Genomic DNA, 16213 nt, shown 5'->3' with positions numbered 1-16213 from the left:
TTCAAATTCAGTTTGGTATGTGAGGGATATAATCATGTATCTGGCAACCTGCAATCATGGCAAGGCTGATTTTCAGTTACATGTTTTCCTTCTGTAACTGAAACATGCAATTGCATTTGGCAATCACCATGAACGCTGCAAAATATTAAACCACATAAAGACCATGGTGTGTTTAATTTCTAAAAGCAAAGCTGCTCTTCACTATATGCTCCTTTCTTCATGGGTCATTCATCTGCAGCATAAGAAAAAAGAAATTCTCATCTTCGGATGAAAGCAGATAAAGCAGTTGAGAGATTACTCAAAATTTAAAAAAACAAAATCAACAAAAAAAATCCCAAATAAACAAAACACAAATTAAAACAAAAAAAAAAAAAAAAACCAAAAAAACAAAAAAAAAAAAAAAAAAAACAAAAAAAAAAGAGCCACTAATAAACCCACCAAACCCAATAAGCCACAACTTAAATTATGCTTTATTAAATCTAGGTTAAAAATGTCCCATTTCAGTTGCATGAACAGTTGAATCCAGGAGATGCTACCCTGGAAAGACACAATTATTTCACATCCTAAATTAGCATTAAAATGGAATTGACCTACAAGGAGTGTGATGAGGGCTCAGCTAAAAATACCAACGCAGAAAGTGTTGTGGGTTATATCCTTCTCCTGTCATAGCTGAGGAGGAAATTCCCTCTGAGCTCACTTGGGTCAGTAATTTACCCTTTGAGTTTGCATTCCAGTTACCCGTATCATTGGAATTCTTCCTCCCTCAGCCTTTGTCACTCTCCATCTTTTTTCTTTCTGAATTTTTCCTCATCTGCTTGCAGTTTTGTCCTCTTTCCATGGGACTCATTCCATGTATTTATTCCATATTTTATTTCTAAATTATGTTATCTGCACTTGTGCACTGATGGATCATAGAGGGAAGGAAGAAGTGGGAAGTGTGTGCTTGGAGTCAGGAGCAGTGTTACAAGCACATGTCTGCAGGGTGGCAATCACAGAGCACAACTTCACTGTCAGCTGCAGGTGACACAGTCCTACAGGCAGGATGTAAATCCCTCCTGCCTGGAATTACAACATCAGTGTTCACCTGGACAGAGATTCAGAACAGAAAACATCTATTGATTTATACCACACTAAAGAAGGGATTCTTCCCACACTTGTGGGAAGACTCTTGTGTCTATGGAAAATGCCATTATAAAACATAGATTGTATCCTGAGCTTGAACTCTCTGTATTGCTGTTAAAAGAAAGCCTGATTATTCCACAAATGAACATGTTACAGCAGTCTCTTTTTATTCTGTCTTTCATAGGGTTTCTGGAGGAGAACTCTTTGAACGAATCATTGATGAAGACTTTGAACTGACTGAGAGAGAGTGCATTAAATACATGAAGCAGATTTCAGAAGGAGTTCAATACATTCATAAGCAGGGTATTGTCCACTTGGATTTGAAGCCAGAAAATATTATGTGTGTCAACAAGACTGGTACAAGTATCAAACTCATTGACTTTGGACTCGCAAGAAGATTAGGTAATGAATTCTCTGCCTATTTCAGTATCACAGGGGCAAAGGGCAGGACAAACAGTAATTCATGCTGCCTATTGTATAGATGCTTCCTATAAATATTTCTGATTTTAGAAAAAAAAAATAGAGAAGGGAAAAAGAAGACATTCAAGAATGAGAGTAGGGCACCTAATCTTCAAGAGGAGTTTGCAGTGAGGTGCACAGAATCTACCTGTCTGTTTCTGCAGCAGGGTATCCCTGTAGATTCCACCTAAAATGCACAGTCATACTAATATCAACAAATATTTACATTTGGTACCATAAAGCACTAATTCTCCAACTAAATACTTCATGAATACTACAATTCCCTTAAACTTTGTTAACAGCAGAAAGTAAGTCGATGCTCTAGAAAGCCTTTCAGATAATTACAGTAATTTTACATTTTCCCATCATTTTTATCATTTCTCATCTTAAACAGCAGGATATTGTCATACACGTTAAACATCAGAGGAATTCTATAAAAAGCTGTGTGATAGCACTACTTAAAAATAATGCAATAGGGAGAAATTCAATTTGACAAGCCCTTCCTCTTCCTAAGCTGCTTTTTAGCTGCTTTCTATCATTCATTTTGGTCTAAACTTCCAATATGTTCTGCAACTTGAAAGCCAAAGACCTTCAAAGTGTCTTGTCTTTATACTGTTCAGCTCTAAAAAGCAGCCTTTCAGTTGTGTTTTCAGCATTAAACAACACCAACATCCCACACTGATATCTTTTCATCTTGCATTTTCATAAAAGAAATAAAAATCATTCCAGGAACTGAAAGGAACAAAAATAGTTTATGAACCTGTTACACTGGGAGAGCTGAGATTTGTGCTCTCCTGACATTAATTGATTGGGACAACCTATATGAATTCCTACTCTTTATGTAACAGAGTCCACAAGTGGATACTTACTTGAAATCTTTTGCCTTCCATCTTTAAAAAAGCAATAATTTAAAAATTTTTAAGACTTATTAAAAAATAAATAATGATTTTTGAGAGAGTACAGGTGAATTACTACCACCTACTTTTTGTTATCTTTTGACACTTAAGTAACAGACTACTGCATTCTCAATGTTATAATTTTACTAAAACAAAGCAGGAATGGTTTGTTGAATGAATAAGGGAAAAGAAGCCTGCTAACTCAGATATAAGATGTTTATTTTTTTTATTATAAAAGGAGATAATTGCTATTTCTGCTCCTTCACCAATACAGAGCCGGTAGTGTTCTGGGAACATGAACTGATTTAGTTTTGTTCAGGGAATAGATGAACTATTAACTAAGTTCCAGTGCTGGTGTTTTTGTGTGAGAGGTGTGAGAAAGATTTCAGCCCACGATGTTCCAGCTGTCAGTCTGAAAACTGTACATTTACTGCTGCACAGAGTGGATTCCATCAACAAGAGATATAAAGTAAACACAGAATGGCCTTTTTATAGAAACTTCTTCAGCTACCTTTTTAACTTCAGACCACAGTTAAGCCCACATTTAGGAAACAGAAGATCCTATTTTCAGTAGCCTGTTCACATCCATCAACTTTTCTGGGCACTAATTCTGGTTCTGGTTTTACAACACTGTACATTCATTTGGCTTAGTACGCTGCTAATTCTTGCCAGGTTCCATTGTAGGTATTTGCTGTTCATCAGCCTGCCATTCTGGATAACTCCACTGTGGGTGGCATTCCTTAGGAAGAGAAAGGTCCTTTCCATTCCACGCCCAGAAAGCATAAGCACTGTTTTAATTGCAAAAAACAACTGTAACATTTCAATTGAGATGGTTTCCAAGAGTAGGAAACAACTTTTACTATTTCATTTTCTTACGAAAATAGCTAAAAACACTTCACTAATGCCTGCTTCTTGCCAGTTGTCTTATGTGGTGCACTGAGGGCACATTCCTCCTCTTTGTGTTCCTTCAAGTTTTGTGACCTTGAAATTGGCTGTCAAATTCACTTTGGCATTGATAGATGTGGGATTGGAGCCCTCATCCTACAGACCTGACCCTGACTGAGCAGAAACTGCTCAGCCAAGGGAATGCTGAAGGGAGCAGTGGCTGATTCTGCACTTCAGCTTCTGAGATTTAACTTTTTGTAACTAGTGCAAGCTAGTGCCTCTAAATATTCAGTGTTTTGATCAGTTTTAAAGATACTAGGATCAGCTCCTTCTGCAGTCATCTTCTGCAGCTAATTAGTTCTCTTGCACTGTCAGGAAATACCAAAGCTGCAGCGGGATATTTTCCTGACCTTTTTTGGTGTGCTGAGGAACACATGTAGAAAATTGTTTAAGATAAACTTCTGGAGGAGAAAAAAGAATGGTTTTTGAGTACTGTAAAGATATATTTTTTAATCAGTTGATTATACACAGTGTCAGCAACAGTTTCCAGCTAGCTTGTCAGCTTTCTGTCTGAACTAAGTGATATCCAAACACAGATCTTACTTGTGTACTAAGCTTGCAAACAACTGGGTAAAGACTTGACATATAACTGCATAGAAAGGGTCTTACTCTTTTCCTTTCTTTTTTCTTTTATACACAGAAAATGCTGTGTCAGTTCTTTCACACTGTATGCTTGCACTCAAATGCCATGTTTTCAAAAGACCCCCACATTCCTCTGACCTGTGGGCAGCACATTTTATAAACCAGCCTTTTGTGTACACTGTTGCTTATGGCAGTTTACACAGTGCACAAAAAAGCCTCCAAACTTGGATGTGAAAATCTGAGCCTGAGACTTGGATGATCATGATGAAGCTTTTAGAAAATAGATTCATTGTGATAAATTTCAGTAATTTCTTGTAAAGACAGCTTGAAAAAAAAATGTAACTCTTGACTTTAAAATGAAGGCAGATGGGAAAATGGGATCTTAGGCTTCCCATTGGCACTTCAAAAAGGAAGGTGATCTCTCTCTCCTTGTTGCCAATGTGGAGAGCACGTTGCCCTTCTTTCAGGCTAAGCTATCTTAGATGCCATGTTAGAAAATGCATCATACATTTTGGAGTAAGAAAACTCTGATTATGTGACTGTAGGGATGTTGTGGAATACTTTTTGAATGTGCTTTTTGAAGGATAGTCAGAGAGCAGGAGGGTCTTGATGTTGGTGGACTTGCATGGAAGGATCTGGGGAATTTCCTGAAACTGATCCCAGGAATGTTCTCTCTGTTTCTGTCTCTAAAAATGGTGGGAGCAGGGAAAACATGTGAAAATGAGGTTTCTGCAATTAATGTACTATAACCATACCTGAACAAAGGGTGCCTCAGCATTTAAAATGGGAAACTGGCACAACTGCAAGTGAATTGTTGTGGTTGTGCTAAAAAGTTGCCACAAGCATGGTGTTCAATCACTAGGCAACTTATTAGCCCCAATATATATATATATTTCAGATTTCATTTGGTAAGTTGGGGATTAAAAAGAGTGCTCAAAAGAGCACTAGCTCAGGTGTTTGATTACATTTCATGAAATGCCTTAAGAGCTTTCAATGGAGCTAAGTTTGGGAGTGGAGTCTGTACTGGGATCAGTATTTATCTTACAAAACTTGGTAAATTAAATTCTGATAAATAAAAAAATTCTATTCAGATTCAGTGTTGTGGACAGGTTGCTTCTTTTGTAGACTCCTGAAAACTTTGATTTGCTGTTGTTTGATGATTTTTAATTTTTTCTCTTGATTATAGAGCTGCAAATCCCTGCACTCAGGGTAACCGTAAGAGGAGCAGGCCTGGAATATGTTACATCTGTTTGCCTTCCCATCCATACCTGTTTTGTTTAGATGGTAATCTCTTTGGGAGAGCGATGGTTTCTCTCTAGATATTCTACTGTGCCTAATTTGGCTGCTGCTCTTGCACAAAAGATAAATCTAATGCAATGAATCTCAGTTAAGGCATACACTGATGGTTCAGGCAGATGTGCAGACTGGACGTGAGTTTCTCAACATAAATCCATGCCTGTTTCAAGTTAGACACAATTTATATTCTGACATTTTTTTTATTTTTACAATGCAATTTTACTACTGGGATGTGGAGTTTTTTTCCCCCAGTCCCTAAAATATTCCTTAGTCTTCTTTCTTCCTGACCTTGCTTATTCTTTTCTTCTTCCCATCAGATATAGAACAAGCACAGACAAAAATGAGCCTGCTGAGATTTGCCTAAGAATTTCTAACTTAATGTTTCACACTATACTAAGAGGGTAGACATACCACTTACTTGCTTTTCTCGTACCTCCATCACTGTATTTTCCAGCAGGGCAATACTGGTGGGTCAGCACAAGAAGAATGCCAGGCCAGTTCACGTCTCAAGAGCTCATTCTTTCAGTTTATACTGGTAGCAGTAGTTCACTGTAGATCATTTTAAAAGCATTTAAAAGAGTGTTGAAGCAGAGCAAATCTAGAATACCTGTGCTACAGGCCAGCTGAATAGAAGTTTGGAGTAGCTGGTGATTTGTGCTTCCCCTTTACCACAGGTGTGCTTGTAGGCAGCCTGGTTTTGAGAGCATTCCCAAACCCAGTTATACTTGTGAGGTAGTGATCTGACTGGTGCACATCACTGCTCCTTCTCTTGTTTCACTGCTGGCCTGTGCCACTTCAAATTTAAGAGTCATGCAACCCACTATTGATTTTCTTTCCCGTTTACACTAGCAGAAAATGTGATGGATTGAAATAGTTATTTCCTATCATTATAATTTTAGCACTACTGGCTCTTTTTACCACAACATGCAGAGCCCCAAGCTTCGATAAAAGTTCAATAGTTTGTGAAAACTGTAGCGGCGGTCCTGCAGTTCTCTTGTGCAACTGCTAAAGGGATGGAGGCTCAAACACTTTTTTACTTCAAGATATACAAACCTGAATTAAGTACTGATGGCTCTCCTTTTTCATAGATTTGGTCTTGTGGAAGTTCCTTGCAATAGGAATCTTCTTGTGTGCTTTCTGTATTAGCTAAGAAAATAGCAATTCAGGCATCATTTATTTCTTCTGATATGGACCTTTAAAAAAATCACAAATATTAGGGCAAATCTGGTTTTCCTGTTACTGGACAATAACTGTCTTTTTAAAAATCTCCATGTGGCAGTTAATGGTTTTCTCTTTCATTCTTCACAGAAAATGCAGGCTCTCTGAAAGTCCTCTTTGGAACACCTGAGTTTGTAGCTCCAGAAGTTATAAACTATGAACCTATTGGATATGAAACAGATATGTGGAGTATAGGAGTTATCTGCTACATTTTGTGAGTACTTTTCTATTCTTAAATTCACAAATCCTGAATGTTCTGAACATACAATATTTTCATGAACTTCTGAAGTTTTCAGGCCTCTTGTGTTGTAATTTGCAGCTCCAGCATGTTTAATAAAACATTGCTGTTCTCTGAAGGGTGCAATTGCTAAACTGCAGAACTGGCAGCTCTGGAAATTCAACTATTTGGTGTTGATTTTCTTACATCATAAACCAGCAACGCTTCATCTCATTTAAAAAGACAATGTGACTGTTTTATTATTAGATTCAAACTGTTTTTCCTTTCCAGATGTTAAAGAGAAATATTTGGGCATGCACTAATAACCAATAATTTCCATTCTTTTATTCCACAAGAGAAAATTTTTGTGAAATTTTGGGGTCTCGTGGGACACACTGAAGTATCCCAGCATTACCATATCTGTTCACAGTGCATTTTAATTTATTACCAAGCACAAGCCACTGTATAAGTGCATTTTATAAGCAGCATGGATTAAGCTTGTGGAAACACTTTAGAAGGTGGGTGGCTGCAGCTCTTGGTTACATATTTCGGTATTAGATTAGATTTCTATATATGATTTGATACAGCATGCTTATAAACAACAGTGGATCTAGAGAAATGTATATGAAAATAATATCTCCATGCCTAGATCAGCAAGGGATTTTCTTCCAGCAGTGGTTTTACACATTTGATGCCATATAAACAAGTGAAAAGAGAAGCTTATTCTGAAGCATGATTCCTTCTCCCTTCTTCCAGCTTCAGTAATAAGGCAGTGGTAAATCTGCTTTATACTGGTTCTTTTAAAAGACTCTTCTCAATGCCTTTCTTTGTTTTTTAAAGAGTCCCCTCTGCCCTGGCTATCCTGCTCTTTGACACCTGGCAATGCACAGTTGTTTGCCTCAGTTTTACTCAGTCTTTCTGTACTCCGGCTTTTCTCATGAGCCTGCACTTGTTCGTGCTCTTCTCATTTCCAAACTAAGCAACACAATTTCCTTACTTGGCCTATACAAAAGCTACCACATCGACTCCCTCGTACTCCCAGCAAAGACTCGGAATATTTCTGTTATCTTCAGTTTCAGATGTGAAGCGCGCTCCACGCTTCAAGGTCACTTCTCTCTGCCAGTTTATTTACGGGACTTCTATTTTCCATTCACTCCCAAGCACTCCTTCCTAGATCTTGAAAGCTCCTTTGGCTGCGCAGTGCCGCAGCCCACCCAGGCAGCAGCGGGATGACAAATGCCCGCGGCTCCGGGATGGGAGCGGGCATCGCTCGGAGCAGCAGCGCCGCCTGCAGCGCGCCCGCCCCGCGGCGCCTCCGCCAGCGCCCCGCCAGCTCCACTCTGAGTGCCAGGCATCGGGGCTGGCAGCTCCCGGGGAGGGCAGCCGGGCTGGGGACAGCGGCCGAGACACCCCGACGGGAACGAGTGCGGGAAGGGCGACATGTCTTGCCGAAGACCAGTCTGCTTCTTCCCAGTTCCTCTATGCCAAGCAGCATATTTGGATGCTGTACCATTCAGCTGATGGGATTGGGTGGTGTTACATTGATTCAGATATGCCTTGTGAAATATATTTGTTTGCTAAGGTCATAACAATATCATAACCCATCATAAGTGGAAATCTGCATAACCCAACACAATGAAAGATATTTCTTTTGATGCATTGTTATTGCCACAATAATAATTAGCAGGATAATCAGTTTTTGTCTTTCTTGCCGTAAGAACAAAGTAATAGAAGTTAGGGAGGACCCGTGAGTCATCACTTGGACTTTACCTCTCCACCCCAGACTGACAGAGGTTCCCGATTAGTCTTAACTTTCTTACAGCCCAGCTATTTTTACAGACTCACAACTATGAGCCATTATCCAAAATGAACTATCACATCATCATTACAGAATGCAAATAAAAGTCATTGAGAACTGCATCTCTCTTTAGTTGCAGCTCTGCTTTCCCATTTTGATTGTAAGCTCAGAATTGCCAAATCTTCACGCCTGAAGTGGAAGACACACTCCCTTGGTGTCTGTCCCACACACCATCACTGTGCTCTTACCTGGGCATGAGCATCCCCTCTCCCCTGCCGTGGGAGTGGGGCCATGCAGGCAGAGGAGAGCACTGAGCTTAAGGGCAGCTCTGCCTCAGGCAGCTACAGGCCCAGAGCTGCTGTACCCATCATCTGTTCCAAGGGAAACAGCTGGGAACACACAACAGCATCACCTGACACAACACCTGCCTAGAAAGTGACTGTGTTTCCATGATGTGCTGCACCACAATGGAAACAAACTGGCTTTAGCAGAGAGCTTCTAAAGTGAGCTCTGTGAGTGAAGAATCTTCCCTGCAGAAGGATAAATGGTTCGATGTGATCTTAAGTAGGAAGCAGGGTGACAGCACTCCTCCAAAACCCTGCAGCAAAACCTCTCCCCAGCCCTCTGCTACGCAGATGTAAGTACAGATATTGCACTCCCTGCTGGGATACTGCATCTGTCTTCCTTCTGGCACGACTAATTTAATTCCATCCTACAGTTCATGGGTTCCCTTTCCACATTTCTAAATTACATATTAAATCCTTTTAATCTTCCTGGATAACTTATTCAGTCCTGTCTCTTCATCTGTCTTTGTTCTTCCTTAAATTTCCGTTCATATTCTCCACCTCATGTTTTTTATCTTCCACTTTTATCTTGTACTCTGTCCTGTTCTGCATCACAGTACTGTTCCACATACTTAAGTTGATCTATTGACTTTGAAATAACAGGCCACAAATATTATAGCTTGTGTATATCATCTCCATTTATGTCCATTTCAGTGTTTCTTTCTGCATTTACAATAATCTTCATCTAATGAAGGTTAAACCCCCTGAATTCTTTCCAGCTCTTTCTGTTCCATTTATTCTTCTGGGCATTGCTGAATTTGCATGTTTTTTCTATTTCTAGTTCTTTTCTGATGATCAATTTGGATAGTCATTGCTTTGAATATTTAGTAATCTGAAATAATTTCTAATTTTTATTTCAAACCAATTTTCAGTCTAAGGCTTCAGCACTGCATGGGCATACACTGAATGTGGATTGCCCTTTTCCTTCTGGCACCATAGGATCCCAGTAGTTTCAGGGAGGAATTGTCTGTGGCTGATTCAAACCCCTGCTTGGAACTATTGTTCCCATAGTTCTTGCTTTATCAGCGCCAGGCCGTGTTTATCTTTTCAGTGTAGTTGATCTCTGTCAATTAATATTTTTTAATTTGATCTTGCTGTATACTCGTTTCCTTCAGCACCTTCCTAACAGCACACACCCAGATTCTTCACACATTCCCTTTCCCTTTTATCCACTGTGCTGTTCATCACTGCTGTTCATCCTCCCTTGTTTGGCAGTTTGGGTTGGTTGAAAGATCTTTCAGCATCGTTCATCTTTTGGGTGTGCTGGCTTGGAACCTGGATAAAGCAAGGCACCACTGGCTTACACTCAGCTCCATGTCATGTTTAAAATTTATACCTCTTTATATTAAATATGTGAGAGCACTCTTTGTTCTTTCCTTAAACTAAGTTAGGAAGGCTTTAATGTCAGACTGCACCGCTCAAAGAAAATGTTTTATTTGTTCAGTGGCACTGGCAAACTGTGGTTCCTCATTAATCCACAGGAGGAGAACAGCAGTAACACCCTTGCTTCAGCAATGATCTGTCTCCCTTTACATGGGCTCAGTGGTCTGCTTCCTCCAGAGAGGAGCTAAGTGTCTCATGGATGACAAAGTATCCTTAGACTATTTATTTACTTTAGTTCACTTGGAAAATAATTAATTCTCTACATGATCTCCAGGGTGGAGGTGTCAACATCACATGCTTATTTGACATGCCCTGCACAGGTTTATCAGAAGCAGATACCAAAATCATACTGAGATCTGTTACTTTTTTTGTGCTGCCAATGCAAGGCAAAGCAGGTAAGGAGAAGCTGAGTGCCAGCAGTCCCAGGCAGTTGGTGCTGCAGGCTCTGCTTGCAGAGGAACACTCACAGTCTGACCCTTTGAGAGCAAAGCCATCTTTCCTGGATTAGTGGGAGTTTTAATGCAAAGATTTCCAGTTGAAATGCCATGGTGTTTGCTACATAGGAATGAAATTTGCATCCACATTGGACCCTTTTCATCTTAACATTTCTAAGTCTGCACTCAGAGCTTTGTTAGAACAGACCAATAAATGTTAAGGAACTCCTAGAGGATAAAATATATTTCTTCTTTATTTAGAAGTGGAAACTGTGAAAGACTTTCTAAACAAATGGTTCTTAACATGCCAGGAAGATGCCTGGTAAAGTAGCTGGAAAAATGTTTTCAGTAAACAGCCTGCTTCTTGTCTAAGAGTAACTTCGCAGTGTAAGCTCAGTGTTAATTTTCTGGAGCAGTAGCTCATCTTTATCACTTCAGCATTCCAAAAAGAAATTGTTTCCATTATCTGTCAAAAGAGTTGCTGGACCATTATTACTTTAAATGGCTATTAAGAAATGAACAACCAAGGCTTCAGTCAGTGAAATCTGTGCTAGAGATAAAAATTTCTGGCTATAATCCACACTAGTTGCTGGATTTTGTTTTCTGACTATAGACAAGGATCTAGTTCTCCCTTGGAAGTATTTCCACAACAAGGCAACTGATTCACAGTGTAAAACTGTAGTAGAGAGAGAAAATTATTTTAGCTTTGTAAATCTGCAACAGCACATTCAGGAATACGAAAATAGGTTCGTTTGAATGTTTGAATGGGCACTGTTACACTGGTGTTCAGGAATTACAAAGTGAGTGGAGGCTTAACTGAGACTCACCTGGTAAATTACCAAATGCATGGGATCGAGCAATCCTACCACAGCATTTAAAATTTTATCAGATAATTCTGTCATACAATTCTAAAATTAAAAAAAAACAAATGCACACACACACAAACAAAAACAACAGCCAAAGATTTTTTTTTTTCCTTCTCTAATCTTCTCATCCTTTAGTTTATACTCACCCTTCAAAAGCTGTGTGGGACATGCAGTACAAGCACTGCCTCTTAACAGCACCATGGAAAAGTGGTGTTTCCACATGAGGCAATGTCCCTGCACCTATAGCAGGTTTTTTAGTATGCATATGATCTCTCACTACTGCAGCTGTAACCTCTGGAAACAGGCCAAAATCTTGTCCAATGTAGTACAAGAGCTGCACAGCACTATTTGTGGTAATACTGTGCAGAGGTCACCTCTGACATACTTCGATCAAGTATTGAAGGGAAAAGGGATTGTTATTGCTCCAGCTCAGAACTGCATCCTCTGGAAGCTTAACTGTATGAAGAGAAAATGTGCATCCCTCTTTTGACAATGAGCTAAAGGAATACTTCACAGACCTGTCCTTGTATAAGCTGCTGGCTTGGCTAAGACTGTTCTTCCTACCACAAGGTGAAAATGAGACAAACCAGCAGTCAGTATGTGAACGCAAAATCAGAACTGCGGTCTGCATGAGGTTTTCTCACTTGCTAAAACATTCTGGAGAACACTGACATTGTCATAACTGAGCAGATGTTCAGATGCCAGAGAGGAGGTGGGTTTGAGGCCCTGCAGCAATGCTTTGTGATTCCAGGACAGAGGTTCCCGTGCCTCTGGATGTACCTGGCTGTGGGGGCTGGAGGGGTGCGGGCAGAGCAGAGCCTCGCGCTGCCTGCAGCTGTGCCAGCTCTGCAGGGCTGTCCTGCAGGCACAAACCTGCTCTCCTCCAGTGTCAAACACAGGGAACAGTCGTGGTGAAGTTGCTTTAGGGGGGCATTTTTGTACGTTCATCTTTTAGCCTTTGGTAACTTGTGCCTGTTTTATCTTCACAAATGGATTGATGCCACCTTACACATTTACAAAGTCAGGATTCACTGCTGCATTCGGGTGCTCCACATATAATGGAAAGTAAGACAGCAAATACATTCTGTTCTGATTTACCTTTCTCTGCCTGAGAATAAACAAACCTTTTATCTTCAGCTCATGTATTATTACTAAGAAGTTTTGAAGTATACATGTAAGATTCTAGAGTCTGCTGTACTGCACACAACTTCCAGAAATGGTAAAAGATTTAGTGTCTGCTCTGTGTGAGACTTCAAAGAGTGTGTGCTTCTGCTTTGCTTATAAAATAAAATGCTTAGGAACAAATTAGATTTTGAATGTAATAAGAAGCAAAATAACTTTGAAGGAGATCATTCTAATATTATTAATCTAATAGCTCACTTTATTTGAACCCAATCTTTTTTTTAACCAGTCTGTTCTGTGATATTCAGTGGCACCATATTTATATAGTATCATTTCCATGTAGTGTTTTCAGAACTGCAATAAATTACACTTATTTTAATATATTAAAAAAAAAAAAAAAAAAAAAAAAAGGAGTAGTACTGGTTAACACAATTGTCCAGAGAAACCAAATAAAGTCTGTAAAAATTCATGAAGAATAGTTTATTCTGTAAATTGCATGCTAGGAGGACCTGGAAAAGTGAATAACTTGTAGTTCTAAGGAATGAGCAATCTTTCACCTGTAAGTTTTTCTCTGAAAGCGTGATATATACAGGCATCAAAATTATCCAGATGCACAGTGTAATAAAAGATAATGCTCAACTGCAGAAAGAGACTGATAAAATGACACCATGATGTTCTGTAATTGCCTTTCACTGGCAATTTATCTGTTATATTGTATAAAAAGCCTTGGAAGCTCAACTTAGGTTATAGGAGAGCATTATTTCTGTTTCATGCATCATCATGATGATGGAGAACATAAAGACCAAATCACTTCTGGATGCATCTGCATAACTTCACAGCCTGCAGTGATGCAGCACTGTTTTATCTGTCTGCATAATTCAGGGTGCGTTTGTTTACAAAATAACCCTCTGGATTTCATTATTTGATTGTGCATCTTTCTTCTTGGGGTCTCTCTGCAGAAGTAAATGGAATAAAATGTACAAAACCCCCCTTGGTTTAATAGTAAAGGCAGCAAAATATCCCCAAAACTAGATGATCTCCAAAAGTTCCTTCCAACACTGACAATTCTGTGATTCTGAGGAAATGCCAGGGGAAAAAGAAAGATATTCCACTAAATTTAGTGTGAAAAATCTAGTATTAATTGCGCAGAACTAGAGAAGTCATTTAACAAACTACTTTGCTCCAGCTTCACCTAATTCTAATTCTCCTCAAAAATGTCTTGTGAAAAGCGAAGGAAACTAGAAAAATGTGCCTTTAAGTTTTGCTGGCAAAATTCTAGTTTCCTTCCCGTAAGACTATCTGTAGTTAGTTTTGAGTCCTTTTTAATTTAATTTAGTTTTTTTAAGCAAGCTTTTGTTGATAAAGAGCTGCAGAGCATGGGAGATGTCACACGCGATTTTAACTCGCACCGCCGGCAATTTGCGAACTGACGTGGTTTGTTCTCTGTGTGTCTGTTCTGCCCCCAGGGTCAGCGGACTTTCTCCTTTCATGGGAGACAACGACAACGAAACCCTTGCCAATGTCACCTCAGCAACGTGGGACTTCGATGATGAGGCTTTCGATGAAATCTCTGACGATGCCAAGGACTTTATCAGCAATCTACTAAAGAAAGACATGAAGTAAAGCTGTTGGACTTATTGCTGCACTTTCTGTGTTTGCATTTGCAGTTGCCATTCGTGTTTCCCTCTGGATCTCCCCATGGCCGCAGCATCTCTGGCCATACTTTATAAGGAGCTGTGGTGCCCGCCCGGCTCCGGCTCCCGGTGTGCAGCGCTCTCTGTTTCACTCACGGGCTGCAGGGGCTGAATGGAGCTTTTGCTTCAATCGCCGGCTCTTTGTGCTCTTCCCTCACCTCGGGCGAGGGGCACCGGGGCTTTTGTGTGGCCACTCCGATCCCCACCCTTGCGTGACACACATTCCTGCATGACGCGTTCTGTCTTGCTTTGAATAGGTTGCAGTTTTGACATGTGTCGCTTTTAAGTGTGGTACCTCTGAAAAGGCAGCTTCCCTATAAATGTAGTAATTGGGCAAGAAAAAAAAAAATCAGAGTTGGAAGCCCTTTTTGCAGAAGTGTCTGAACAAAGCAAGGAAAAGAAACATACTTCTTCCAATGAGTTTGCAGGTGGAGAACAGAGGGTTATTTACCTGTGCATCCTGAGCAACGTGAAGAATAGGTGTGGCAAGAGATTTGGAAGTTTCTGTTCTGTTAGATGTTCGGGAGGGTATTAAGTGGTGGGACAGTGAAATCTCTGTAAATGAAGGAAAGGAGATCTGGGACAGGGTTCTGCATTCAGCCAGCATGAAGCAGTTGAATCATTGCCATTGTGGCTCTGCTGTATGTGTTCCTTGCCTAAAACATACGGCTTTTCCTGCCTTGTTTTATAATGTTTTATTAACACTAAAAAATGCACAGTTTTCTCTCAAAAAGATCTACAGAAATTGTGAAAATTAGTTTAAGAAGTTAGAATGGCTGGGAAAGCAAAACCATGTGATCTTTGTTGCTAAATTTAGGAAACAGAAAAATCAGCTCCCAGCAAAGAGAGCACAAAATAATGTTACAGCAGGTAGGTTCCTCTCTCGTTATTGGCAACACTGACTGGTCTTTTTATACAAAAACAGGAGTCGCTTAAATTGTACTCAATGTCTTCAGCATCCCTGGCTGCAAAAAGACACCAAAAACATGGAAGCCAAAAAACTTTCCAAAGATAGGATGAAGAAATATATGGCCAGAAGAAAATGGCAGGTAATGAAGAGAACGTGGAATTGGGCTAGATATCCTAATAAATCTCTTTATTTTTAATGTTTTTGATTCTGGGGAACACATCATACCAGGGGGATTCTGCTCTGGTGAAAGCTCTGGCGTGGGAATGCAGGACAGCAGGTCTGGTTCCTGCAGCTGGGCAGCAGGAGGGTGCACAGTTGCACATGGATTACACAGGATGATCCCATTTCAGGTGCTAAAAGGTATATGAGCTCAAGTACAGTTTTTCTACTCTTCTAGGGGTATCTCTCTCTCTTCCCTGCCCTCTCCCTGCCACTGAGAGCTGGGGGATTGTGTAAGTCTCAACAAACCTGAACAGTTCAGGTAAAACTTACCTGCCTGGCCTCCCTAAAGGTACCTTATTTTGTGGCAGTTTGATTCTACTTAGCCAAGAGTTCTGTCTTGTTGGAACCTCCCCAGCTTCCCATGCATTCAATCAGACTGGTTTTCTCTAACATATTCAATCTCTGTATCTTCTTTTTTTCCTAAAGCTGGAACAGGAGTAGCAGATCCATCTGTGCCACGCTGATAGCTACAGGAGTTGTGTGAAATCCTGAATCCTTTTGAGTAGCCTACAAAATTCTAATTTGTGTAAATCTACCTTATATTCCCTCTTATGCTCTGCTTGTTTCTTGAAGCTCATGCAATACAAGTGTCTGTACTACAACCCTCATAGTTTGAGCATATTTTAGTAGCCTGGCGGTTGATCCTGGGTCCTGTCAGAGTCTGCTCCCATCATGCAGATGGTGCTTTCTCATTCATTTCATATC

The 16213-nt window shown here is 40.0% G+C and overlaps 1 protein-coding gene across 2 annotated transcripts in view; it reads left to right on the top strand.

Moving 5' to 3' along the window:
• Positions 1-16213, top strand: part of MYLK (myosin light chain kinase) — a 191066-nt gene that overhangs the window by 169431 nt on the left and 5422 nt on the right. For both annotated transcript variants that reach the window (XM_056495971.1, XM_056495970.1), the window contains 4 exons: positions 1307-1524; positions 6609-6732; positions 14149-14301; positions 15302-15425. In XM_056495971.1, the coding sequence (XP_056351946.1) occupies positions 1307-1524; positions 6609-6732; positions 14149-14301; positions 15302-15425 (619 nt within the window). The remainder of the gene's footprint in view (positions 1-1306; positions 1525-6608; positions 6733-14148; positions 14302-15301; positions 15426-16213) is intronic.

This window comes from Oenanthe melanoleuca, chromosome 7 (genome assembly GCF_029582105.1).
Source record: "Oenanthe melanoleuca isolate GR-GAL-2019-014 chromosome 7, OMel1.0, whole genome shotgun sequence".
NCBI classification, from domain to species: Eukaryota; Metazoa; Chordata; class Aves; order Passeriformes; family Muscicapidae; genus Oenanthe; species Oenanthe melanoleuca.
The sequence above is the reverse complement of the archived record's forward strand: the minus strand, read 5'-3'. Positions and strand labels throughout refer to the sequence as shown.